This window comes from Uloborus diversus, chromosome 5 (genome assembly GCF_026930045.1).
Source record: "Uloborus diversus isolate 005 chromosome 5, Udiv.v.3.1, whole genome shotgun sequence".
NCBI classification, from domain to species: domain Eukaryota; kingdom Metazoa; phylum Arthropoda; class Arachnida; order Araneae; family Uloboridae; genus Uloborus; species Uloborus diversus.
Window position 1 is genome coordinate 48,920,355 of NC_072735.1, and position 26,501 is coordinate 48,946,855.

The window sequence follows — 26,501 nt, forward strand, 5'->3', positions numbered from 1 at the left end:
TACATATGTAATTTAATATAATATCAGGAATGAGTCACTAGAAAAAAATGGACTCCTATGTACTCTAATTTTTAAAATAAATTACCGATCTCTAATTTATACAGGTGTTCAGAAAGCAAGAGTTAATATGCTTACCAGATGATAATTTATGCTGAATTTTGTAGGAAAGTATTGGGCTGTTTCCTGTGTAAGGCTGAGTCCACCTTATGGTAATATCACGGCTCCCAATTTCTGCAGCCAGAATGTTGCTCGGACTGTCTGGTTGCTCTAAACCGCGATGAAAAAAGGCATTTTTATCATATAAAAAAAAACAAAGATTAAGACATTCAGATTAATTGATATATTATTTCAAATAGTTGCTATTTAAAAAGCGGATAAAAGAAGAATGGAAGAATAGTCAGTATTTGATTAACTAGTAAAGAATGTTGTCATATGCATTTGACCATTGTTTCACTAAATGTCTAAACGTTGACAGAACTTTTCTAGTTCCAGAATAAACCGCTTGAATAATTCAGGATACATTTATTTTCTGCTTGTGTCAGTCATTAGATTTTCAATAAATTAGTTGTTTTATTTCTTGAATAGAGCATATTCAATGTCAAATATTGAAAATCTTATGATTTACCCTTGAATTAGGGATACTGACAAATATTTAAATATTAGAGGCACAGCATTAATGTAACTTCAATGATTAGCAGCAGCACAACTACTTATCAGTTTTTAGAGTGCAGTGAAAACTCTGTTTGTGTGTGTGTGTGTGTGTGTATGGTGGTGAATTATTTCGGGAGGACATTTACCTTGGACAATGAGCTGTATATTTGTGTCGTCTTGACCATAGGCGTTAGTTGCGACACAAGTAAATAGTGCTGAATCTCTTCTATCAATGGCAGGAACGGATACCTTAGAAATAACGCTATCTGTTCTGCTTTCTATTGTTGATTCATACCTTTGACATAAAAAATAATGCATTACTACCAATTGCATATATTATATATATATATTATATATATATATATATATATATATATATATATATATATATATATATATATATATATATATATATATATATATATATAAAAACAATTCAAAATGAAGAACAATCAATCACTACCGTTGGACTACCTTTTCTTATCATTTTAGTTTAAAAAAGTTCAATGCTTTTGCGGAATGGACATATTTACAAAACCACTAAAACAAATCCCCGCCAAAACATAGCAAAACAGGTGCTATCAGAAATAAATTTGAAGTGTTTTCAGAAATAATACGTTTTCTTTTTTTTTTTTTTTTACTTTGATCAAAAGTGTAGAAAAATAAACACAATTATTCTCCAAGGATTGGGTACGAAGAGCGTAAATTGAAAAAAAAAAGTACGAAAGATAGATAAGAGAAAAATTGTAGACCATAGTTGTAAGAATTGCAGCCATTTGTTTTAAGCAGTAGACCAACTTATTTCTAACATTGAATCAGTGCCAAAAGTATGAATTCTTTTCTTTGTTATCTTGAATCAAGAAATAAGAGTAATGGGAAGACAAATCAAACTGCCAACAAGAATAGGGTATTCCTAGAAATCGAGAATCGAAGTATGTGGTTCAACAATGAATGCATCCATTTATCTGTCGACATTTCTTTTTAAAGTTTATTCCTTTTGCTTCAGTGATTGCTTTTTTTTTTCGTGTCAAGGTTTCGTTTAAAACGGTAAAGCAAAAATTAATTTTGTTGGTGAAAACAACCAACATCAATATTGATTTTGCTCTCTTTCTTTTGCTTTATGTTTATTAAAATATTATTATTAACGGTTAAAGCTTTTTTTTTTGTTTAAGTATATGTTAAGGAAATATGATATTTTGTTTTTAATAAAAAATCTTTTGCAAGCAGGGAAAAAATGTTTTAAAAAAGGTTTTGCTTCAAAAAAAAAGATATTATTTTTTTAAAGTAAAATTTTGGTTCACTTTTGAAGTAAGCATTCGTTGTCGAAGTTTATTTGCGTCGAATTCCTAAATTAAGCATTCGTCAAGCATATCACTTGGATTACGGTGTGTCATTTGCATTGTAACTTATTTACATGTTTATTTATATATTATTTTAAACAGTTACACGGACTCGAAGTTGGCTGTTTTAAAGTTCAAATAATCGAAGCTGGTCATTTATCCTAGACCAAAGCTCTACCATGACCTCTGAGTCGGAGTCAGAGTGATGAAAATCGGAGTTAAAATAAATTTGGGATACAGGATATCATGTTGAAGACTTTGGACTTTCAGGAATAGGAAATGGAAATTTTCTATCTGACTCCGCAGCTCTGAATTATGTCTAATTTTCATTGAAATATTGCATGCATAATATGTTCAAACTGTGGACTGCATTGCACACAATTTCAGCATTTTCGTAATAATAGTAATTATAATGTAATAATGATTTGGTAAAACGATCGAAACTTTTTAAAATGGAAAGAAAAAGAAAATGAAGAAAAATACTTGACTTACCTTGGATCAGTTCCGGGATCAAATCCTTGTCTGTCTTTACTCCATAGAATGGTGATTGGAAGTTCACCAAATGACTCACAAAACAGATTTGCACTGTCACCTTTTTTTAAGGTTTGAACGACAAATTTTCCCTTAAAATACGCAGCCACTAAAAAATATGAAAACGTATCTTAGGTTTAAAAACAAAACAAGAGGTTCTAATGCATTTTGCATAACAAAAAAAGAGCGTTTAAAACTTACTGAAGAGATTCCTTAATTCGCACGGGAGCTCAGCTCCAGTGCTTCTTTAAAATTGAGTGTAAAATTTTACAAATTAGACAAATTTAGAGTATTTCCGCACAAAATTTACTTCTGAAGGAAAAAAATCTACAACTGACGTGCTAAGCACAAAGTAGTTTCAGCATATGAGCTCAAAATGGGAAATTAATGATTAAATTACCCCCCCCCCCCCCTTGTTATTCAAATGCTCTCTTTTTAGATATTTTTCGATGTGTCTCAAACACAAATGACCACAAAACAGTGTATTTAGGTAAAATGTATTACAATGAACCATCTAATAATAGTTCTTCAGTTTTTAAAAAATTGCAGGTAACGTCGTTTGTGCTGAACATGATAGTATAGAGCGCCGCCTTTGCTTTTGAGGGAACTAAACCATAATTGAATGTCATAATATATCTTACATTCACGCAGTAAGACTTACTTCAGTTAATTGTATGACAGAGCAGAAACAAATCATTACGGCATGGGTAATTCCAGGAACATTATAATATTCTGCATAGAAAAAAAAAACACTTTTTTGATTTTGCGGGCTAAAACAAGGCAACAAATAAAATACCTCATGAATTGAATTGAAATTTGAATCCGAAATGATAAAAAAACAGTTTATTTCAAAATCAGCTCCATTTCATTCTTTAGTTTTTAGGCAATACTGCTATTAAAAAAATAAATAAATAAAAGTGAAGTCTAACAGCAAAGATTTTTTAAACGAAAATAAATTCCTGTGTAAAAATTAAGTGGGCAGAGAGTAAAATGTATGTTTTCTCTCCTATAGTTAAACAAAATATTAAACTAGCTTTTGCACTATTTGTCTCAAATGTTTCAGCATTTTAATTGTGAATAAATGTGTCATATCATGTGGTTTACAGGTGTTCATCACATAAGGATATCACTTAAACCTGGAAATTATACTTATTATTTAACTGTAATTGTATTTCAAATTTTACAAATCACATATTCAGCAGTTTATTTAGAGACATAAAATACACAATTAATTAATGTTTTACATAAATATGCATTTCATTGTTTGTTTACCTAAAACTGAAAACTAGAATAAATATACATTCAATTAGAAACTGAAAACTAGAATAAATGTTTCCAACATTTAAAATATATAAATGTTTTATCTCGAGAAGTATTTTATTATCATACGTAATGCATTTTTTGTGTGTAAATTTCTGTGATTACAGTCAATGCTGTAATGTAAATGTAAATTGAATAATGCATTCCAATTTAAAGTAAGTTCATTTAATACTATACTTGCAAGAACAGTTCCAAAATATCTTTATTATAAACGTTATCGTTGAAATAGGACTGAAATTATGTATACCGACAAAAATAACGTTTATTGATTTTCTCAACCATGATGTTAAATACGTTATGTATAATGAACTGTGAATTTAACTGATATAATCAGAAACATGCATTCAATTTTTATCATTATACAAGTTCATTAGAAATGGATGTTAATTAATATAACGCTTTGTCATCAGGTTCCGAAGGTTTTCCATTGTGTCAATTAGCAAATATTGAGATCGTCGTCACACATTTATCTTTTTTCCAATTAAGCCAGAATGCTGAATTTTTAAATGACTAAATGTATTCAAGAAATTACGTAGAGATAATTTGAATTATTGCCCAACATAAAAACTAGAGTATGGAAAATCACATAAAACGGCTGTGTGTCAGATTGTGTGATGGAAGTAAATTTGAAATTTATCAAGTAAGTAAACGAATTCGAACAAACGTTTTGATCATGTAAAAAAAAGTCTTTTAAATGAATTTATTTCCAAAATCATGTTTTCATTTAGTTTGTATATAAATCCAAAGATTTAGTAAATCAAACAGAAAGGAAAAATAAAACTAGTTGACCCGTGCAGAACTCCGTATTGTCCTTCAAATCGTTTCATGTGGCATTTCGCTTTTTAAAAATTTCAAAGAAAGAACATTGTGAAGAAAAATCGAAAAATGTAAACGGATTAAAGTAAACGGAAAAAAATACACGCACAAAAGAAGGCATGTAATTTGAAGACATCAGCACCAAAACCTCGATGAATACTGTGTTCTGATAATGTGATCATCGCTCACTTTTTGGTTGTACGTATTTTCAATGTAAACATGAATATCATTAAAAGTGTGACTGAGTGACTCGTGAAAAAGCAATAATTGTGCATGTGAAAAAACGGGTTGTGACAAATACAGTCCTGCCTACCTGAGCCTTTGACGAAAAAAGAAAAAGAAACATTAAAGACATATTTTTTGACACGGATTTGAATTGGCGCCATTCTGATTAACAGCATGACACTCCAACTAACCGAGCAGTTGTGCCTTCGTTTTCGAATGCCATTCATTGTAGCAATGTGTAATGAAATGCAGCAAAAAAGCTTTTTGTCAAAAAAAAAAAAAAAGAAAAAAAAAAAAAAACATGCGTCTATGTTATGTCATTAAGCCAGCATGATAAGCTTTAAAAGCATGGGCCGTTTCGAAAAATTGATTTTTTAATCGGAGACATATTTTTCGTCTTTAGTCGGCCCCAAAAGCATGAAAATGAGGGGGGGGGGAGGATTTCTTCAAGAAATAAGAAATTTTTCTTATAGCGACAGAATAATAATCCACAGAAATAAAATATAATATAAAGAGAAATGTTTTAACTTTTAAAAAATTATACAATTTGTTATCGCAGGCTGCTTGAACCGTGGCAGCACGTGTTCATCATTTAACCGAACGGTAAAAATAAAAAAAATCAGTTGAACGAAGTTCGTTTTTTAAAGGGTAGCTTTTCGAATGTAGTAAAAATGTGACTGGCTATTTGTTTTTGTTTTTTTTTTCGAAGGAAAAAAAAAAAAGAATGATATTTTACCCATTAAGATGTTAGTAATTTTAATGTTCTACTTCGTATTCTAATAAACATTCATAGCTTAACTAAATGAAAAGTGAAATTTCAATTTCGGGTAGATTTTTTTTTTTTTTTTTTTTTGTACAAAGGGTCAAAAACTCATTAGAATAATCTGCATTTCAGTATACGACTTTCTTTTGAACAAAAAATTATTAAGCTTTTTGAACAAAAAATTATTAAGCATTTAATTAGCTACACGTTGCATCAAGTTTTCGTAACTGCAAGGAGCGTTTCATCTCATTTACTCTATTGCCTCAATAGTGCGTTATTTGTGTTATTTATTGTTTTTAAGTGTTCATGAGCATGCATGTCATTCATGCATGCTGATATTAGTCTAATTTTTTGATGCAGATCATCCGGCTGAATCCGAACACGCATTCTTCTGGTTACCAGTCGAACGCTCTGGCGATCGAGTTATTCAGCTCTGTCGGGAACAGGACAAGTTAAACTTATAAATTTAACTGAAAACCTCAGTCCGGTGCTTTAAAAAACAGGTTTTTTTTGACAGAAAAAAAAATATTTTTAGACCGTGGGTCTATTTTTCGTCATTAGCCAGCACTATAAACTTTAAAATGAGATGTAAATCAAAGGAATCGATCAAGAAATGAGGAAGATCTCACGTAAGAACAAAAAACAGGCTACAGAAAAAAATATATAAGGATACTTGTTTGTTGCATCATTAAGTTAGTGTTAGTAGGGTATATTTGTAATACTCTGATACACTGATAACAGATTCATCATTATATTTTCCTTATTACTACCTTTGATGTAGAAATGCTTACAAGACACACTATTTCCCCCATGAAAATGTCTGGTAATATACATGCACCACTCTTGTGACCGTATAACTCAAGACGGAACTGTTTATTTAACTCTGACGAAATTTAATCGAATCAAATACAATCAATTGTATCTAGCAATAGCGAAGCCAAAAATTTCCTTTGTTCTATTCAGAAAAAAATGTCCTGCTACTGTACAGGTAGATAGAATTCGATCGAAAGGTACGCAACCGAGTTGAATTGACTCCTTTGTTATTAGCCCGGGAGAACTCGCGATTGGTCCAGTCACCCCATTCAACTTGAACTTTCGATTTTTGAGTGGTAAATTCAACTGATGTTAACCAGATATTAAGTAGCTTAATTCATAAGTGTTTTCTGTCAAGAGTACCGGTCAGTAGTTGGGAAACCGTGTTAATGTTTTGGGAAGCCATCTGCAACTAAACGCCAAATCCAACTGTTGGCAAAAAAAAAAAAAAACTCTTGTGTTAAATGTGAAGAATTCACTTGCAAAGTTTACTCTAATTATGTCTGTGAAAAATTCATTGAAATTTAATATGCATCAAGTGTTTTTTCAGCTTTTTTCCTTATTTCGTTCCTTTTTTTCTTCAATACAGTAAGTTTTTTTATAAACCATTTTAGTAATCAAACTAATATTTCTAATGTTTTAGTAATCAAATTAATTATCTATGTTATTGCGTGCAAAAATACGTATTTACAAATTGATAAGTTATTTTTGTTGAAACTTATGCGTACAATTAGCATTAAGCAAAAAATTAATAATGGGATCATACAGCACTGCACGCGGCATTTTGTGTGCTGTTTTGTCCGCGAGTTTTATTGAGTGTTAATGATTAACAAAATTTGAGATAATAACTTAAGTCTGCATGCCACAAACTAAAACTAACGTGTGGTTTTTTTAATTAAATTAATTTATTAATGAAAAGAAAAATGAAACATATCACTAAGTAATTATTCAAAAATGTTCACCATGCACGGTAAGCTCAACGACTTTGCTCAATCCAGATCCAATGCCGTTGGTTGCCTGGCAAAGGTAGAATCCTGCGTCGCTCTGTTCTGCTTCCCGAATCATTAACGATCCGTTCTCTAAGGCGTGAATGTGGGAGTTGCTGATGATTGTCCTGTAGTCTCTGGGCCCCGCTTCTGCAAAGGAGAAATAGATAGCCGTGACCAGCGTTGACGTTAGAATCAATGTGCTACAATGGCTTCAATTGATCTTCTGATTCTAATGCATTGCCAATGCTGGTATAAAAGGGGAGCTGAGATAAAGATTTATTCGGCTGCAGTGTATTCATTCCCGAGACAGAAGATGTGTAATTTTAAAACTATTATTTCTGGGAGTTTATCAATTGCATTCCTTACATTTTCAAGCATAAAAGTACGTTGCATTCTTGTAATGGTTTCGCAATTAAAATTTTTGTTAAAATAACAAATATATTACAGAAAAATTCGCTTATATGACAAGCGCGAAATAACCTTGATATTGGTTCGTTGTCATTGAGTACTTGTAAAATACGGGTTAATGACACAAAAATTATAGCACTACATACATACTTGATTTATTTGTTGTTTTATATGTATACAGCGTCAAAGAAGTTGGTTAATTTGCAGTGAGCTGAATTATTGTATCTGTCTCGTGTTATTGGTTTCTGAGATATACTCATTTTGAGACATACACATGGCCCCATAAAACATCATCGTTCACTCCTTGACTTCGAATAAAGTGCAAAAATTGCTGAGGGTGGTTCAGTCAAAAAAACTTTACATTTGTTGTTATTGTCGGAGCCTTCATCATTTTTTTTAACGTCCAAACATCAATTGTGGCTACAATAGGAAGTAATAGCATTGACCCCAGTTAATATGTAATTTTCAAACGGTTCTTCACTTCACATTTTAAAATATAAATTGATTTCCGTTGACTTTGGAATTGTAGTGGTTTTTTCTTTTTCGAAAAAGGATAAGCTGAGTTGAAAATCAGTAGACGTGCAATGTACCGGTAGACGCGTTTTGAAACGTAAAAATATTTGTCCCATTTAGCAGAGTTTATCTCATAGGCTTAACGTTGTATTAACAAAGTATTTTTGATTTCCTTATTGCGTCAGGACTCTTTATAAGTGAATTTTACTGCATTGATGAAGAAAGAGCAGAGAAAACAGAAATTAATAAAAGTGTTAACTAACAAATCATGTCAATTTCGGACTCAGAATCAAAAATGTTAGAATTTGCACAGCTGCCTAAAACTATTTTGCAGACAGATTCTTCATGTATTATTCTCATGTATTCTTCTCCCCTTTTCTTCCTTTCACCCAGTAATAATGGCATTGGCAAGGTGTTTTTTCATTGAAATCGAAACATACCTTCTGATTTTTCCCACCATATCCTTGGTTGAGGAAATCCATCAGCTTGGCAATCAATAACTACATTTTGACCAACAACTACAGATTTGTCAGCAGGTGGGATTTTCCATTGAGGTGGAACTTAAAATAGAAAACAAAATGTACCACAGCGTATTTATTATTACATCATAAATAATGTGTAACTTATATGCAATAAGCATTAGGTATAGATTAAAACTGAAATAAATGACGGCACTAAAAAGAAAAGACAATTACTGAATCCTATATAACTGTCATATGGGCAATTCCACGGGGAACTGTTTGACATTTTTGATGCAAAACAATACGTATTTTGTAACAGTTAGCGCAAAATATGTGTTTGTGAAAACGATATTTTGCTCTTTAAAATTGTACTTTTTAAGCTGAATTAAATAGTGTAATTGAATTCTTGAAATACATTTTTGATGATTTTCAAATATTTAATAAAAACATGATAGCTGACAGACATTTTAAAAAGAAGTATGTCAGTCAGTTACCATGCTTTTAACATTTTTTTTAATCGTTCAAAATGTATTTTGAAAATTACATTATACCATTGAGTGCTGCCTAAAGAATACAATATTCCACGGGAAAAGTTTGTTTTTACAGTGATTATTTCGTGTTGAATATTACAAAATACGTATTTTTTGCATCAAAAATGTCCGTTAGTTTTCTTCAAAAAAAATAAATAAATAAATAAAAAACATTTTCTCTGACAAAAATAAAAAATATCATGACTTTTACAGAAGCTTAAAAATTATATTTATCTCAAATTCTATAGTAAAAACAACGTTTATAAATGTTACAGATTATTTATCTTTACTTACCATTTACAACCATGGGAGCTGTGTAATTGACGATATCTGCTCTGTTTGAAGCTACGCAAGTGTAATTCCCATTGTGTTCATAAGTGACTCTCTTCATATACAACGTAGACATAAATTCATTAGCTGATTCCACAACAATGTTGTTATTATCCATTAGAGGTTGGTTGTCTTTGTACCAGCTAAGAACAATGGGAGAATCACCGTCCATAACGGAACAAGTAATAATCACTCTGTTGCCTTCTTTCAAAATTGGTGGGAAGTGGAATGGATTGATCACAGGAGCAACTATAAGCAAAATATCATTAAAAGTGACGTCTGCAACATATTATCTATTCACAAACTATGCATTAAAGATTTTTTTCGCGCAAATTACGTGTGTGTACATGTCTGTTTACTGAGAGAACTAAAAATTAACCCTTACAACATGTCAATCATGTATTTAAAGGTAAATTAACATAGTCCCATTTTAAAATATTAATGCGCTTCATATGCACTTAGGTTTAAGATGTTGTTATAAGAATACAAAGTAAAAATACTTGTCAATACACTTTCAACTTTTTCTCGTTTTTTGCTTACTTTCTGCAGAAGTTTTAAAAAGGCAAAAAATCACTAAAGAAGACCTTATATATCGTGTTTATACAGTTTCAAAAAGGCTTAAAACAAATTAAGTAGACGAAAAGATTCCAAAAATAAAGTATCTGAATAGAAGGTTTTAAATCTGAATGTGTCTGTCAGTCTGTCTGGCCTCCCGTAATAATTTTTTAAGGGGACCACTTTGATCTATAAAACGTTTTTTATCATTTTTTTCGAAGGATCTCTGACAAACCGATCTGACATACCGATACCGTAAACGCGGGCTACTTGGGCCCAGATTTTTGAACTTTTTCATTGTTTTCTCATTAATGTTGTAACTACAGTAAAACCTGTAAAGTTCACACCCTTGTAAGTTGACCACCTGTCTAAGTTGACCGCTATTTTCAGGCAGAAAATTAAATCTATGTCACATATCTAAATCTCTAGAAGTTGACCACCTGCTTAAGTTGACCACTAAATTATTGCACCGCAAGTGGTCAACTTACACAGGTTTCACTGTATTCATATTTCTAAGCAGTGGAAACTTGTTTTACAAATCTAGATATCTCTTAATTTAATTTTTGAATGGTAATCAGTTTATTTCCAATCATTTTTATCCTTTATTATTGTTTTTTTTTTTTTTGTCCAATGTTACTCTTGCGTTTGGATTACTTTGACCCAAAGTGGTTTTCCTTATTTAAAATCATTGTAGAACTAATTAGAGTCAAAGAAAGACGTGCTCAAATGGAAAAATATTTATTTGAAAGAAAAATGCATTTTACACGAAGTTTGATTCACACATATTTGTTTTAAGGATTTTTTTTTTAAATATGTGTGCATACGAAGTTACTGTCTCAGAAATTACCGACGGAGAACAATCACCTTTTCATCAGTTATAGAGGTTGAATAATTTTGTTAAGATAACGCTTTTTTTGTTAAGATTTTCGGTCACTTACAAAATGTATTGGTATGTTCCATGCTCTCAGCATTAGCTCCTTCTTCTCTCGCATGAAAAGCTAACTTTAGAAACCTGAGCTCATTCCATTCTACAATATTGTAGTTCCGTAAACTTTCCAACACATTTAACAATACTATTTATAAGAATTAGATGCAACTGGGTAAACCTTTTTCTAAACCTCTTGCGATTTTTAATTCCTCTTCAGCTTCCATGATAAAAGTCATGTAACTGAGCCCTGATGAATTGAGTCTACAATCTCTCTCTTTATCCGTTGTCGAGAATTCCTGGTATGTTCTTGTGTTTTTCCTGTTTAAAGTCTTAATTTTAGCCATTCTTTACGTTTCCAAATCTCTCTAGAGGGATTTTTTTTCAAGTTCTTTGTGCTGGGCCAAAGTAGGTCGTAATTTTTATGTTAAGAGATATGTTGCCATTGCTAATTAAAAAAAAAAAAAAAAAACTAAACAAATCGAGAAGTACAACTATACTACGGTACAGAGTATTAAATAATGCTCATACATTGGCACTTAAAAAACTATTAGCTGGTGTAAAACTGCTTCCACATGGAGAAGTTTGAGAGGTTATAAAGGCACGTATTAGCACAAGGAACGCAGAACCACTAGGTTGCTTTTTGACCAGAGCTATATAACTGCTTGGTACACAAAATTGAGTGCTTGGTGATGCTCTCGAGTGGATTATGTCAAAATATGCTGAAAAGCATTTCTTTCTGGAAGTCTAAAAAGGACGTCTTATCTTTTTCTCCATTTGGGCGAAAGAAGGACCAGATGGCCATAGTAGTCCACGTTTACGGTATTGCCTAAGTTATATTTTAATTTCTGCCATTTTCTTTTGTTGGTTTTGAACAGTTCAACATTGAGATTAGCTCCTACGGAGAATTTTAAGGCAAATAATAATCCTGAACTGAAATACTGTGTCTTGAAACAAAGCTTTGTTGGAAAAATCTATGCTCCCCTCAAAAAAAAAAAAAAAGCAATCTTGAAGGGTACGCTTTGAGCAATTGAAACAATTAAAGTAACATAAACGCCTATATGATATAATTTAAAACTTTTCAATTTCAAATAATTACACATTAATAACATTATATTAAATTCATTACTAACCAAAAAAAAAACATATCATCGTGCGGACTCTGCTTTGGTATAGTTTGTTTTTCTGTTTCAAAACTTAGAATGAACTTTAATAACAAAAATCGAACGACCATTTTTCATAGACTTAGCATTGACGAAAATTAGATGGAGTGAGTTCAAAGTACAAATAAATTTGTTGATTGCATAAAAATGCTTGTTGGACCTTTTTTTTTTGTTCTGAAATTTAAGATTATTATCATTATCATTATTATTATTATTTTTAAATTTGAAAACGGAATTATTTATTTTAGTGAACTAGTTTTCTTAATGGTTTTTAATTTATTTTATTTTACTTATTTATTTTTTTTTAAAGCCAACGAAAAAAAAAAAGAAAAAAAAAAGGAAAATGAGTTTCATATATATACCCAATTTGAAGAACTGCAAAAGCCCTTTTTAAATAACAGTTATTTAATTTGATGAGCTGCTTATTTTTTATTTTAATTATTTATTATTACTATTTTTATAAGCTTATATTTTTTGCCTGAATGTTTATTGAAAAAAAATTCTGTCTTCGTAAGTAGATTTATAATAATGTACTAAATGTACTTTATATTTTTATGAAGAGAGCTTCTAAAAGGGGTTTTATTTTTGATTAGGTTTGGAATTGTTGACTCCTTACTCTCAACAAATTCAGAGGTGCCTTAAAAACGAATAAATTAATACAAAAGTCAAGTCTGATATAGTTCGCAGTGCTATAATGCACAATTCACAGGTTCGTACGCATGGAAGCCATAATTTCTAATTTTAAAATAATTAAAACTAATGTATTTGTTTGTATGGGTGTTCTGTCTCCAAAAAATGCACATTGACGTACTGGTTAATGTCATATTTGGTTGACTAATAAATTGCTAAGCATGAGTTGTAACGTCGTGTTTTTTTTCTTTTTTTTTTTAAATCCTGTTTTACAAGATAACATATTTATTTTATTTTTTGTGCATTTTAATAAGAAAAAAAAACACGTTGGACGGACTTGAAAGCGTTAAACCGCAGTGACATTTTTAAAAATCGGAAAATTGCAGAAAATACCACCAGAATATATGTTTACTAGAATTATAGAAACTAACGGTACGGTGTTTTTCATGATTTACCAAGATACATCCGGAAAGGGGTGATTCATGTCATTAGCCTTGCTAACCGAATACTTTTGATGAAACAAATGAAAAAAAAAAATAAATATTTATATTTTAATATTATTATATTTTAATTGCGTAATATACTTACAATTAACTATTGATGTAGCAGTAAGATACTTCTTTCTGTGTTCCCTTTTCTTACAAAGTAGATATACATTTGCATTACACATTATAAATTTTAAAGTCTACTTCAAACAATGTTTGCTGTTGTTTTGAATTTTAGAAAAAACCCATAAGCTTCTACATTTTTCCGCAAGTGATAATGATAAAATAAATAATTAAATAAATGAAATAAAATAAATGAAAAAATAAAATAAAAAAATAATAATAAAGAAAAAAAACCTAAACTTGCTTTTTTTCATATTCTTAGTTTCATAGACTAGTATACATTTCCAAAATGCACACACACAATCAGATGTATACACTTAGCTTTTAAACTATTTATCGATAAAAAGGAAATGAAAAAAAAAAAAAAAAAAAGTAAAATAAAACTGTTGAAAATTCAAAGCAAGAAAACTGAATCCATAAAAATGTTGCAAGTCAAATGTACTAAAGTATTGTCGTCATTACTATTTTTTTAAGTTCCAAGTGATCGAGTAAATCCAGTAACTTTTAACTTTGCAAGGACTTAGCTATTTAAAATAACAAGCCCTAAGTTAAATCTTCCCTCAACATCAAGAACATGTCTTCGCCGAAACCGACCTGCAAATTGATTCCTGGCAGCATGTTGATTGAAAAATCGACTTACCCAGGACTTTAACTCCGACATCCCTGAAGGCACTTTCACCCTCTTTGTTCTCTGCGATGCATCTGTAGGTGCCTTCATCGCTGTTCCGATCCACGTTATTGATGATCAATGTGCCGTTTGGAAAAACCTGCTGTCTCCGGTTCTGTGGAAGTTTGCTCTCGCCTGAGGAAGATGAAAAAGAAGAAGAAGAAGGTAAGCGTTGCTTCCACTGTTCCTTCTTATGCTTTTGCAGATTTACCTAAGTGAACTATTATCTGCGTTGTGGGGCCCTTCATTTGTTTGCATTTGCCGTTACTCGCCGTGTTCAACTTTTGCTTATTAAAGCAGTAGCTTCGAGTTAGACGCATGCAAATATTTGAGCTGAGTTTCTTTCATGGGCTTAGGATTTTCAAAGGGATTCGAAATAAATATCGTCTTCGGGTTCTGATGCTTAAGATAAATAACTTCTTTTTTTTTTTTTTTTGTCTCAATTCTTTTGCATGGTGATTGTTATGTTATTCATCGGAAGTTTCCGTTTTTGGTATTCTCTCTACAATTTTCAAACTGCGTTTTGCAGAAACAATTTGTATTTTCTTACAATTTAAAGTTGTTATTTCAACTTAGTTCATGCTTTCGGAAATGCTACATATTTCGAAGTTTTTGGAATTTTTAAAGTGTTCAAGCAAGTAAACAAAATAAAAGGAAGAAAAAAAACAATTTCCTTTGTCTCTTTTGTTATAAATTAAGCGTTAAAAAATATAAATTAAAATATTAGTTAATGCGAAAATATTTGTTTTTAAACAATCTTTTTTAAAACTACATGTTTTTACAAAAAAAGGATGATAAGATGCCTTTGAATATATTGGAGTGAACATTTTTAACTCTAAGTATTGACTTTACGTTAAAACTCATTGTGTTAAATTTTTATCAGATTCATAATATTTAATTTTGATGCTTGACATTTTTAAGATAATAATCTTTATCTAGACTAAATGTTAAGAAACTAGTGAGGATCCTTTTTAAAGCAATTTTGTTCCGCGTAAAAGCAGCTGTATTATCTTGGAAAGTGCTTAAAAATTCTTGGATGTAATCATTCAAGAACGTTTAAACATCTTTACTTAACTTCTCAAAAATATGGATTAAATCTTTTCTTACAAGCGTTAAAAAGATAAAGACCAATCTAATTTCGGTTAAGTATGTTAAACAAAACAAAATGATGCCTGAATATCCTACGCTTTTAACAAGCGCTTAAAAAACTTCATATGCAACCGTAAGGTAAATTTGAACACTCTCTTAAAACAGCATGATGTCATAGTTTCTGTGCAAAGCTAAATATGTCTTCGTCAGCACAAGTCTAATTAAGAGTGCAATTACTTTATAAAAAGTGCATTTAAGATCTATTTAAAAAATTTAGAAAAATATATATGTGTTAAACTAATTTTAAAAAGTACGTGACTAAGTTCTTTACACGCTTTAAAGTTTGTCGAAGGTAAAAAAAAAAAAAACCTTAAAAAAATAATCTTACCTTTTTCCCATATAATTCTTTCGATTGGGTACCCAGAAACAGGGCAACGAATATTCAACGTATTTCCCGCCAAAACGGAAATGTTCCTCATAGGTTTGACAAATGGCGGACCGTACACATTAAGCCTGGATGCATGGCTGACTGTTGATATATCATTAGATCCTACGCATTCGTACGTTCCTCCATCTTCTGGCTGCAGTCGTGTAATATTTACGAAACTATTTACAAAACCATCACTTGTCACAAAATCTCCCACACGTGTCCTTAGGCCTTCTGTCACCGGTAAACCGTCCAAGCTCCAAGTAATTTGCGGGAGGGGTGTTCCTGTAGCAGTACACTTTAGGGAGAGGAAAGCCCCGGGCTCTAGCGTCTGTTCTGGAAAGGTATATGCGAGTACTGGGGGATCATCTGTAATAAGAGAAATATTTTTCTTTCAACTCATAAAGATTGTTTTATTTGTTATATTAAGTGTACATTTTTCACTCTTAGCTTCCTACAAGGCTTTTTGTTTCTTGTTGTTGTTATAAATTGAAAATAGTTATTTCATTCAAAAACGTAATTTAATTCTTACTATTGAAATTCATTTCATTCTAATTATTTAAATAAATGATCTGTACAAAATATATCAGCTTATTTATTTCAACCCATAACATCAGTAAATCCATCAAGCGCTGGAGCATTTTAGATTTGAAACATTCGTTAACACATATGGTGGCATAAATAATTGCTCTCAGTGTAATCGCGTAACTGTTTTAAGAAAAAAAATTTTTTTTCACGAAAATGGTAATGTTTCATGGGTCTTGCGTGCGACAAAATGGAAAAGTTTAATTTAATTATGTATTTAAAAAAAAAAGATGTAAGATTTAATTTCTAGTATAGTTCTTGAAAATGAATACTTAAAAACAAAACAGGTAACAAGATGACAAGACAGAGCAGTATCTAAAAGACATTCCATAAAAACATCGTTTAAAAGGATAACACCTAATTAAAAGCCCCACCTCTGTTATTTAATTAAACACAACTTAAGATAAAATATAACAATTTTCTCAGACACTAAGTTTTAGATTTAAAATTGCAAATAACATGTATTTAATAAAAAAATCGTGGTAAATAACTCGGAAACCAATAACCAACTATTTGAGTCATACTCAGCATTGAATTAAAATAAATAGTTAAAATAAACCGTGTCTAAACTAATTTAATAAAGCACCAGCTAATGCAAAAAAAAAAAAAAAAACACATTTAGAGATAAAAAAAATAAAATAGTTTAAAATAGTTTAATCATGCATTTAATCATGCATCAATTAAAAGGAATAGTAATGTTTTTCTGCCAACATTTTATTTTAGTGAATCAAAGTAGTTTTGGTTAGTGTTCTTGAATACAATTAATATTAAAACTTTACTAGACATCGTAGTGCATTGATAACATACCGCCAAGATTGAGCTCGGATGTTCCTTGAGCCATCCAGAAGTCGTTGCTCACAAAGCACTGGTACATGCCTTTGTCTTCCCTCATGATGGGGGCCACCTGAAGAAGGTCTCTGGACAAATATCGTATTCTGCTATTAGCAACAACCGGGTGAAGATTCTTCATCCATGTCACAGAATGTACTGGGTGCCCTTTAATGGTACAGTTAAAAATAATAGATTCCCCTTCCTCTGCAGTTACCTGTCTCGGACTAATACTTGCTTTCAGAGGAGCTGTAAACGAAAAAGAATGAATTCAGTCATAAAATCCTCATGCATTTTTAAACCCTCCCCTACTCCTGGTTAAAAATAAAAGTAATTTTGCAATTTTGCATGTATTGTGATAGTTCATTCACAATAAAAATTATTATTTAATTAACATTTGCCATCCTTCTTCCACTGAAAGACTTTGAAACAACGGGTCTGTCTTGCAGAAATATCGACTTAAAAGGAAGAAACACGTCCGGAAATCTGCGAATCCCAAATTAATTGTTTTAAAAAACTTATGCAACAAGCTAATTTCCTTCTGAAAAGTTTCCTAATAACGGAGTGGTGTTCTTAAAGTAGTAAATGATATCAATCATTTCCTAACTTTCAAGTTCGAAAACCTCAAATTTTGATTTTTTATTAAGATAACGATTTAAAAAAAATAATTATCCTTTTTTTTAACATTCATATTCTAAAAACAGCAAGTTTCTTTGAAAATTTTTTGTAGGCGTATATTTTCAAAGCAACTAGACACAAAATTTAGTAAATAAATGGCAAAGGCCACACAAAAAAGCTTTTATTTTCTCACGCAATAGATACACAATTTACCACAAAATAAACTTTCGATTTTAACGGTGTGTACCAACTTTAAGGTTCGTAGAGACATTCAGTAATGCTCAGCTCTACAAATAAAAATACTCACTTTTTGAAAAATGAATGTTTACTCAAAAGAAAAAAAAAACTGAATATTCCAAAGGGATTGAATGCGCAAGGGTAATGCGAAAGTCACCCCCTTCTATGATATAGTTATGAATGAAACTTCGCAGAAACCTCCATTAGGTGGTCTCTGCACCATAGAAAAAGTCTCATTACTTTTGTGACCTCTCCTGCTGCTTCTTTCTTTGCATCAAAAGCTTCGAAAGGAAGTTTTTGACGTTATAGTGTATAGAAGATTAATGAACTGAAAATGATTGTTCCGGTTATCTTCAAAGAATTCGGGTATTTCAGTGTATAACTAGACGGTAGTTCTGAAGTTTCTTAATATCTGCGGTTTAAATACTTTCATTGCGGTAATTTAATATTTTGATACGCGTTGAGTTTTGTTGTTTAAATACAGTTCCTTTCATGTTTTAATGGTATATTCGGAGCTTTCATATGTCTATGACATCCGCAGATGTTAAAAATACAGAACAAATTCAGCAACCACTATCCGCTTGCTTTTTCTGTTGGGAAAGTTTCGTTTGCTTTTAAAAAACATCTGTTTAATTTCTACGCCATTCTAAACTATGAGCCAATATTTTTCAAAATATTTTACTTTGGGTAAGTAATTTTAAAAGCGTGGGATTTATATTACAAACCTTTTAGGATGATTACTATTCTTTCGAGTTTATTTTTAGCATCTGTTTTTGGTAGTAGATTAATTTATAAGTCAAATTTATCTTTAAATTTTAAATGTGTTTTCTTTTTATTTAAGTTTCTACTATGCTTTGAACATATTTTTATTTTATTAATTCAGTTTAAATTTAATTCCAACATGGTACGTTACCATTCATTTTTCGTAATGAAATCATTTGTGAACTTGGGCGTCCTTGTTTAATTTAAACACATTTGCTGTGATACAGGTCAACATGATATTACCGCAGTTTTTGGAACAATTTGTAAAATCGTGAGATTAATTGTCAGTCAAACAGTCACAAATGTTGGATTGAAGTTATGGGGGAAAAGGGAGGTTAAGATCATGGGGTTAAGAATGCATGTGAAGGCGGTTAAAAATTCAAACCACAAAAAAATCTTCAAAAGGGATGTGTTATATTTGAATACGCGCTAACAACAGCAATTAAATTGTATTTCTGGGCATAGTAACTCGATGATCTGAATGAAATGGTTACCAATGTATGACATTTAGTCAGCGATTTAAATTGGATAATAGTGCAAAAAGGTCAGGTGGTGTACTAATTTCTCTACATAGATTAAAGAACAACGTGGTAAATATAAGAAATTAACGAAAACCAAAACTGATTTGGGTAAGTCAATTAGGAAAATGTATTACCCTCGAACGTAATTAATATTATTAATTACGTCTTTCGTTTGAATGAGAAGTTTAACTAAATGAATTAAATGAAGAATAACATGAGATTATTTACTGATTGTTAACTAGTTTCCCTAAATTTACCGTAGTAAAATCGTCTACCTATTTAACCTAAAATTCATTTTTTTTAAAGGAGTATGAAACTAGTTTAGTTTACGCAAACGAGCAAAAGTATGCATTCCTTTTAATATTAAATACTCCTAAAAGCAACGTAAAAATTAATTTACTATATTTGGTTAAGCAATCTTAGATGTAAAATGAAAGCAACGTATTTGTAAAAACATTGCTATCTAGTGGTCGGAAAGTTTTTTCTCGATACACAGAATATAGCTGCTAAAGTAGATACCTTCAAAATAAAAATTGGAAAATGCGATACCCAATAACTGTTCATGTTTTGTTTCAACCATTTAGATGACATTTTTGAAACTCCCTGACTATTCCAGGTTGTCTTAGAGCCGCAATCAAAAAGCTGTTACCAAATCGCATTTGCGAAAACAATTGGAATGGGAGATAACCTTTTTCTGCGAAAAGCTCCATATTCTTCTTTTACTTTTACAGGGTGAACGAAAAGTCCTAGACATATTTTTAAAAAATCATGGAATAGCAAAAAATTGTAGCATGAATACGCGGTTTACTCCATAATAACTTCAGAAGTTCAAGAATGTTTTAAGACATCGTTCAAAAAAATAAAGATGTGGTTTAAATATTATATGGTGCACACATTAAACTCTGGTAATGAAATGTATTGTTTTCTAGTTAATATAATGACTAAACACCGTACATGACATTTGTTTTTCTTACTGTGACGATACAGTTACTAATTACAGTTGCATATTTTTCTATTTAAATTTTTTACTAAGTCAAAAAACATTCTTGAACTTGTGAAGTATTAAGGCGCAAACGGCATTATCATAAGCCAGTTTGTTGCTTTTCTATGAATTTTTTATCATGTGTCTTTTCAGACTCATTGTATTTATTTATTTGTACAAAATATATGTACAAGTAAATAAATATAATAATCTTATACATTAATTTTATTTATTTGTGATACTGTTAATATTAAAACTATAAATACTGCAAATACGTCTAGTAATTTTAATCTCAAAAAAAATATTACAACTTGTATAATTACACCATAATTTAGGTGTCACTCCTACCTGTTACTAGTAGTTCGGTATCAATCCTCTCATCAGCCACGCTGTTGTTGACGTAGCAGACGTATTTGCCACTGTCCTCTGGCTCCGCCCTCCTGATGATAAGCGTCCCTCCTAATTGAAGATACCTCTGGTTTTTGACTGAACGCATCGTTTGGCTCTTATCTTGCTTCAACCAGTGAATTTGAGGGATTGGATATCCTTCCGCTGCACACGGAAGTTCGACTGAGCTGCCTTGTTTGGTGACCAGATTAGCTTTTCTGTCAATGATGCGGGGAGGAAATGTACTATGTGGTTCTGGAATGGAACAGAAACGATTTGCTTAATGTTTACCCAACCACGTTACACAAATTTCTAGCAATTAATGACGCATTATTTAATGTGGTAACACCACACTTGTTAGTCGGAAAATTATAGTTCATTACAGTCTGACCTACACATATCGAAGTAGCAGCTTGCAGATAAAAACTTTGATATATTAATCAACAAGTTTAATTTTAGCGTAATTACACCGAAAATAGTTAAGTTAAATCTAATTTGTTACACAAAACTCCATTTTTAATTTATTTGAGAATGGAGATGTTTCCTTCAGTCAAAAGTATTACTTTTAATCATTTAAATTGGTAGAAAAATATAAAAAAAAATAACATGAGCCCATAAACTATTTTTATTTTCCCAACATTTTCGTTTAAATTGTTTGTTAAAAATGTCTGATTTTTAAACCTAAATGTTTCATCCTGTGACATGACAAGGGATGACAGTCATCTTGAACCGGAGCTCGTGGTTGTCTTTCTGGCAAGATATAGCATTTTAAGGATTTTTTCCGCGAGCAATTTATTAGCGGAACGAAAACTGTTAGTTAAAGTAAATACTCATTTAGCGAAGTTTGGAACTTTAATCTTTTAACTAAAGCGATTAGCTCACATGTGACGTCAGCAGCAAAAATAAAAACAACAGCTGAATAACGTTTAGATTACTTTTTAGGAACGAAAATACGTAAATGAAGAGAAAAAAGCAACTTCCCCATAGTTAAAGTGAAAAACCAACTTAAATAAAGCAAACTCTGAAGAAAATACCACATATAGCTATTTCAAGGCTACAAGCCTCGGAATAGCTATATGCTGTATTTTCTTCAGAATATGGGCCTTATTTACGTTGGTTTTTCACTTTAATCATATTGTAGAAGACTCGAAGTCACGACGCATCAAAGCAAATAGGGAAAAAAAAGAAAAAAAAACATCGCACCTAGCTTGTCTCTTTTTAAAAACATTTAATAGATACATTATTAGTTCTAAATACTAAGAAGATTATAAAGGAAACGTTTCGATTGATGGTAAAAAAATTACAATCGTGCAAGAAATTCTCACACCCCATAATGGAAAATCCCAATGTAGGAGATTTATATACATTTTGCTTTACATTTTAGTGAAAAGAAAATCTCTTTTATGCACGTTTTCGCCGCAGTACAAGTTGCATGATTTAAGTTTTAACTTTACTTTCCTGAATTCAAAACTAAAAGGGGGAGTGACAGCTTTGGAGGTGCACGTAGTATTATACCAATAGAAACTGTCATACTAAGCACTGTGATAAATCTGACTGTAATATGCTATTTAAAGTATCTTCCGCTTAGTAAACATCAGTTGTGTAACTCTGGCTTAAAGAGCATATACGCAAAACATGACGAGGGTCAATATGCTATAACTTGTCTTTTTCTGTCAAAATAACATTCAACTTGTACAGATATTTTTTTCGCTCGTAGTATGTATCACCCAACTAAATAATTCTATCAATCATGACAATCTCGAGGCAGTTTTGACAAAAGTAAACAAGTTTACTACGCAAATGATTAAGTATTTTCAAGAATACGTGTCACTTAGCAAAGTTATATTACTTCTGAAAACTAATTTAGAACAAGAGAATGAATTCTGTATTAAACGGATAACCTTTAACACAGCAGAAATTCATTATTCAGACGTGAACCGCTTGTCTTCTTAAGCGTAACAACTGCAGCTGGTGTCGACAGATTGACATTCAATGTAATTTCTAGAGCAGTATTGACTTTTCTGACGTTCGGTCGTTCCAATCAGTACTAATTGAAGTCCGATGCATTGAATTAGATCGAAAGTCAGGGTGTGGAAGTAAATAAGACGGGCAGAAAGGCTTGTGCGTCAACATGGTAAATGACTGCTCTTGATATGACAAATGAGAATATATTCTGGTAAATGACATCTGGTTTTAAAGCTCAACAGGAAAATGTTGTTTGTATTAAAGTATGAGATCGCGGACGCGAGTATGTAAAATGGTCTATTATTTAAACGCTTTTGGGAACAAGATATATTTTTAACATGAAGTTTTCAAAAAGGCGATAGATTTCTATTTTTTTTATTTTTTTATTATTTTTATTTATTTATTTATTTTTATAAATGCAGTTCATTAAATCATTCTTATAAACTATAGCTTCAGAAAGAAAATACACATAGTTGAAATCACGACACTCAAATATTTCAAGTGCAGGTGCAAATAGCATTCGGAAGCTCAAATGTGGATTTAATCAATAGTAAAATATAATGTCCTTAAAATCCTTTTATACAGTAATTTTTGACATCGTTTAAACATCGTGTGACAATATGTTTTTGATCTAGGTATGTATATATATTTGGGTAAGACACCAGAGTTCTGTACCCAGAAAAGTCATTCCACGAAAAAGCCGCCGCTTTGTCCTGCACGAAGCAGCAAATACAATTAATTAAAAGTCATTCCAATGAGTGATGACGAAGATTATGTTAATTAAAATGTTACAAAAGTAGGTGTGGTTTAAGAAGAAAAAAGTTTTATTCTTTTTTTTAAAGGTATCAATTTCAATGAAATATATGTGCTGTCTCGTGCAGAAGAAAATGACGATTTTTGCGTAGAATGGCCCATAAATAGTTATGAATCGAATAAAGTAGTTTAGCACAAATCATTCTACAATAATGATGTCTTGGTGCAGTTTGACTACGGATTATAGGGAATTTGCAAACGTCTAGTTGATACGAGTCTATTTGATTGAGGGGGAAAAGTAAAATTTGATGAGCGTGTTTGGCGCATTTGAATGTGATTCTGCTTAAATTAGAGGCTAACATGTATCTGCAAACGCTTGGATCCCTGAAAATTAATAGATGCGTTCATTTCCGACTGTACACCGGAAATTTGCCTTTCCATTTAATATGGTGGTCAGCCAGTATATTAAATTCAGTAAGTTACACCCTATAGCCAGGGCTAAGGCAGAAATACATGAAATACACAGTCAGCTCCGTCAGTTCCAGCCGAGGAATGCAGTTTGGTGCTTATTAGCACTCATCAGCCCGGCATAGGAGTACACAAAACTGCTGTCCTCGGCTGGAACTGACTGAGCTGGCGGTGTATTTCAAGTATATTAAATACATTTTTTTTTCAGATTTAATGCAATACAATCAAACATCTCATTCTTTAAAATTTCACCTGCTGGTGAGAAGTTTTCTATCTCAAATAATAGTCAAACAATATCAAGTCCAATTACTTTGATGATTTTGCGAATAACAAATCCATGCACGCTCATTGTTTCACATTGAATTCAGCACCCAGAACATTTCATAATTTGAGGTCTGATTTTTAGCTAATAAGTTTCGACACATAATCCCACATTGTTACAGTGTACCAATTCAGAGATAATACGTGCGATGAAATGAATAATACAGTAAAAACCGTTAAGTTGAAAACCCTTGCAAGTTGACCCCTATTTTCAGGCACAGAATTAGAAAGAATTAGAACTTAAAATGTAATTCAACCTCTATAAGTTAACCGCCAAAGTAGTGCACCACAAGTGGTCAACTTACACAGGTTTCACTGTATTTCAATTATTTTATAAAACAACGTAGATTAAGACTTGACAAATAAATATAATAGGTTACTAAAAGTGTGGACAGCGAGCTTTATTTTATTTCATGGCGCAAGGAATCGCAGGAATGTTAATAAATATTCAAATTATTTTCCAGCATTTCAAAACTGTAGTTTTAAGACATTCAATAAACATTTATTTAGGAAGAATTGATTTATTAGCATTCTTAAATATGAGTACTTAAGAATTTAGAAAGACAGAGTAATTTTGAAGAAGTTCTTATTTTTATTACAGGACATTAGAGATTCCATTGAGACGTTTTGATAATAAATGTTCATATAATGTGACGCAGTAACATAATACTTATGTTAGTGTTTATGCCTGACACATTTACTTTAGGTGTAATAAAGCTGACAAAACTCCGAATAATGAAAAGTGTCTGAAGAATGAGATTAACAAAACTATTATTTGTATTAGAATTTATTTTCTGAATCTTAATAAAAGAGTCGAATAAATAATGTAACCCTTCTTTTATTTATTAAAGCGTGCACAATACCTGCAAAATGTGAAGTTTTTCTGAATATTAAAAGACAGAATAATGTTGCATTTTATAACTTCATTTCGTGTTTATCGCCATCGCAACACATATTTTCTGTTGATAAATTTGAATTGCATTTGAAAATTAAAATTATCCAATTAAATCTTGCATTTACATGCTCTAGAAATCCCGTTATCATTAAGTAATGGTCCCAAAAGACTTGAGAAAACCCTAATTTATTGCAGATATAATAAATCATGAAACGTGAACATTTACTAAAATGTCGTTAAAGTTTTGTAAACAGAACTAATTCTTTGTTGAAATCCTTAATTAAAATACGAAATAAATATCTAATTTTTTAAAGTTCTATATTAATTATAGTTTAAGATACAGCATGAAACTTCATATTAAATTTGAAAAAAAAAAAAAAAAGAAAAAAAACTTATTATTATTAATTTAGTCAATCGCTACTTTGAATTTTAAAATTAATCAATGTTTATTTCTTACATATGTTTTTAAATCACTGTATTACGTAATACGACTACACTATTCACTATAATAGTGATATTGTAGTTGCTTTTTAACTAGATCTTTTTTTTTTTTTTTTTGCCTCCCATGTGCATGGTTTTTTTATTGGTTATAACGAACTGTAATGGGACCAGACAGAAAAAAAAAAAAAAAAAAAAAAACAGCGCTCCCCAGTGATGTCGAACCCACGACCTCCACCTTTCGAAGCGAAGAGACTTCCGGAGGTTCCGTCATCATCATCGCCTTCGTTGTTGTCATCGTCATCGTCATCATCACCATTGGTATTATTGTTGAGAGATTAAAACATTTCTAATGTTTAAAAACGGGATTTGGCGAAAATTTTTGGAATTTAGTTATTTTCAACTTTAGCTATCCTAAAAATATAACTCCTCTCGTAAATAAAATGACACATTTAAAATAATCTTTTCACATTCATAATGAATTTAGAAATAATTTAATTAAGATTCAATATTAACTTACTCACTATTTTATCTTCAAGTTTCACACTCCGGTACGCTTAAACAAACTAATGCTTTAAATATTGGTTTCTATTTCTTTGATTGAAACAATATAGCACTCTGGTATACCTGTAATAATAAGCTTTCCTGAAGAACTGCTTTGCTTAATTGCTCCACTTATTCTGTGCTTAGTTTGACAGTAGTATTTCCTTGAACCATCTGTACTGGGATCAGCGTGCCTGATGTACAGTTCACCACTTGGAAAAACGCTATAACGGCCACCTATAAAAATATTTCATCCCTTTTATAGTTACATAGACTTTTTTTATTTTTTTTTTTTATAAATTTGAAGTAAACATGTTTTTGTGTGAAGAATACGTATTAAGGTGGTTCGAAAAATAAACAATTTTTTTCGGAATCGCGTTACCTCTCAAAACTTGTAGCTTGGTATCCTCTGTTGGGGAAAAAATTAAAAAAAATCTAAGTTGA

General features: G+C 31.1%; 1 protein-coding gene across 1 annotated transcript in view; it reads right to left on the reverse strand.

Annotated features, from left to right (window-relative positions):
* LOC129222912 (cell adhesion molecule DSCAML1-like) overlaps positions 1-26,501 on the reverse strand; it is a 58,157-nt gene that overhangs the window by 22,821 nt on the left and 8,835 nt on the right. Inside the window, 11 exon segments of the mRNA XM_054857473.1 lie at positions 136-267; positions 798-946; positions 2,484-2,631; positions 7,422-7,595; positions 8,810-8,929; positions 9,655-9,939; positions 14,212-14,373; positions 15,716-16,123; positions 17,147-17,416; positions 20,636-20,929; positions 26,142-26,294. Of these exon segments, the coding sequence (XP_054713448.1) occupies positions 136-267; positions 798-946; positions 2,484-2,631; positions 7,422-7,595; positions 8,810-8,929; positions 9,655-9,939; positions 14,212-14,373; positions 15,716-16,123; positions 17,147-17,416; positions 20,636-20,929; positions 26,142-26,294 (2,295 nt within the window).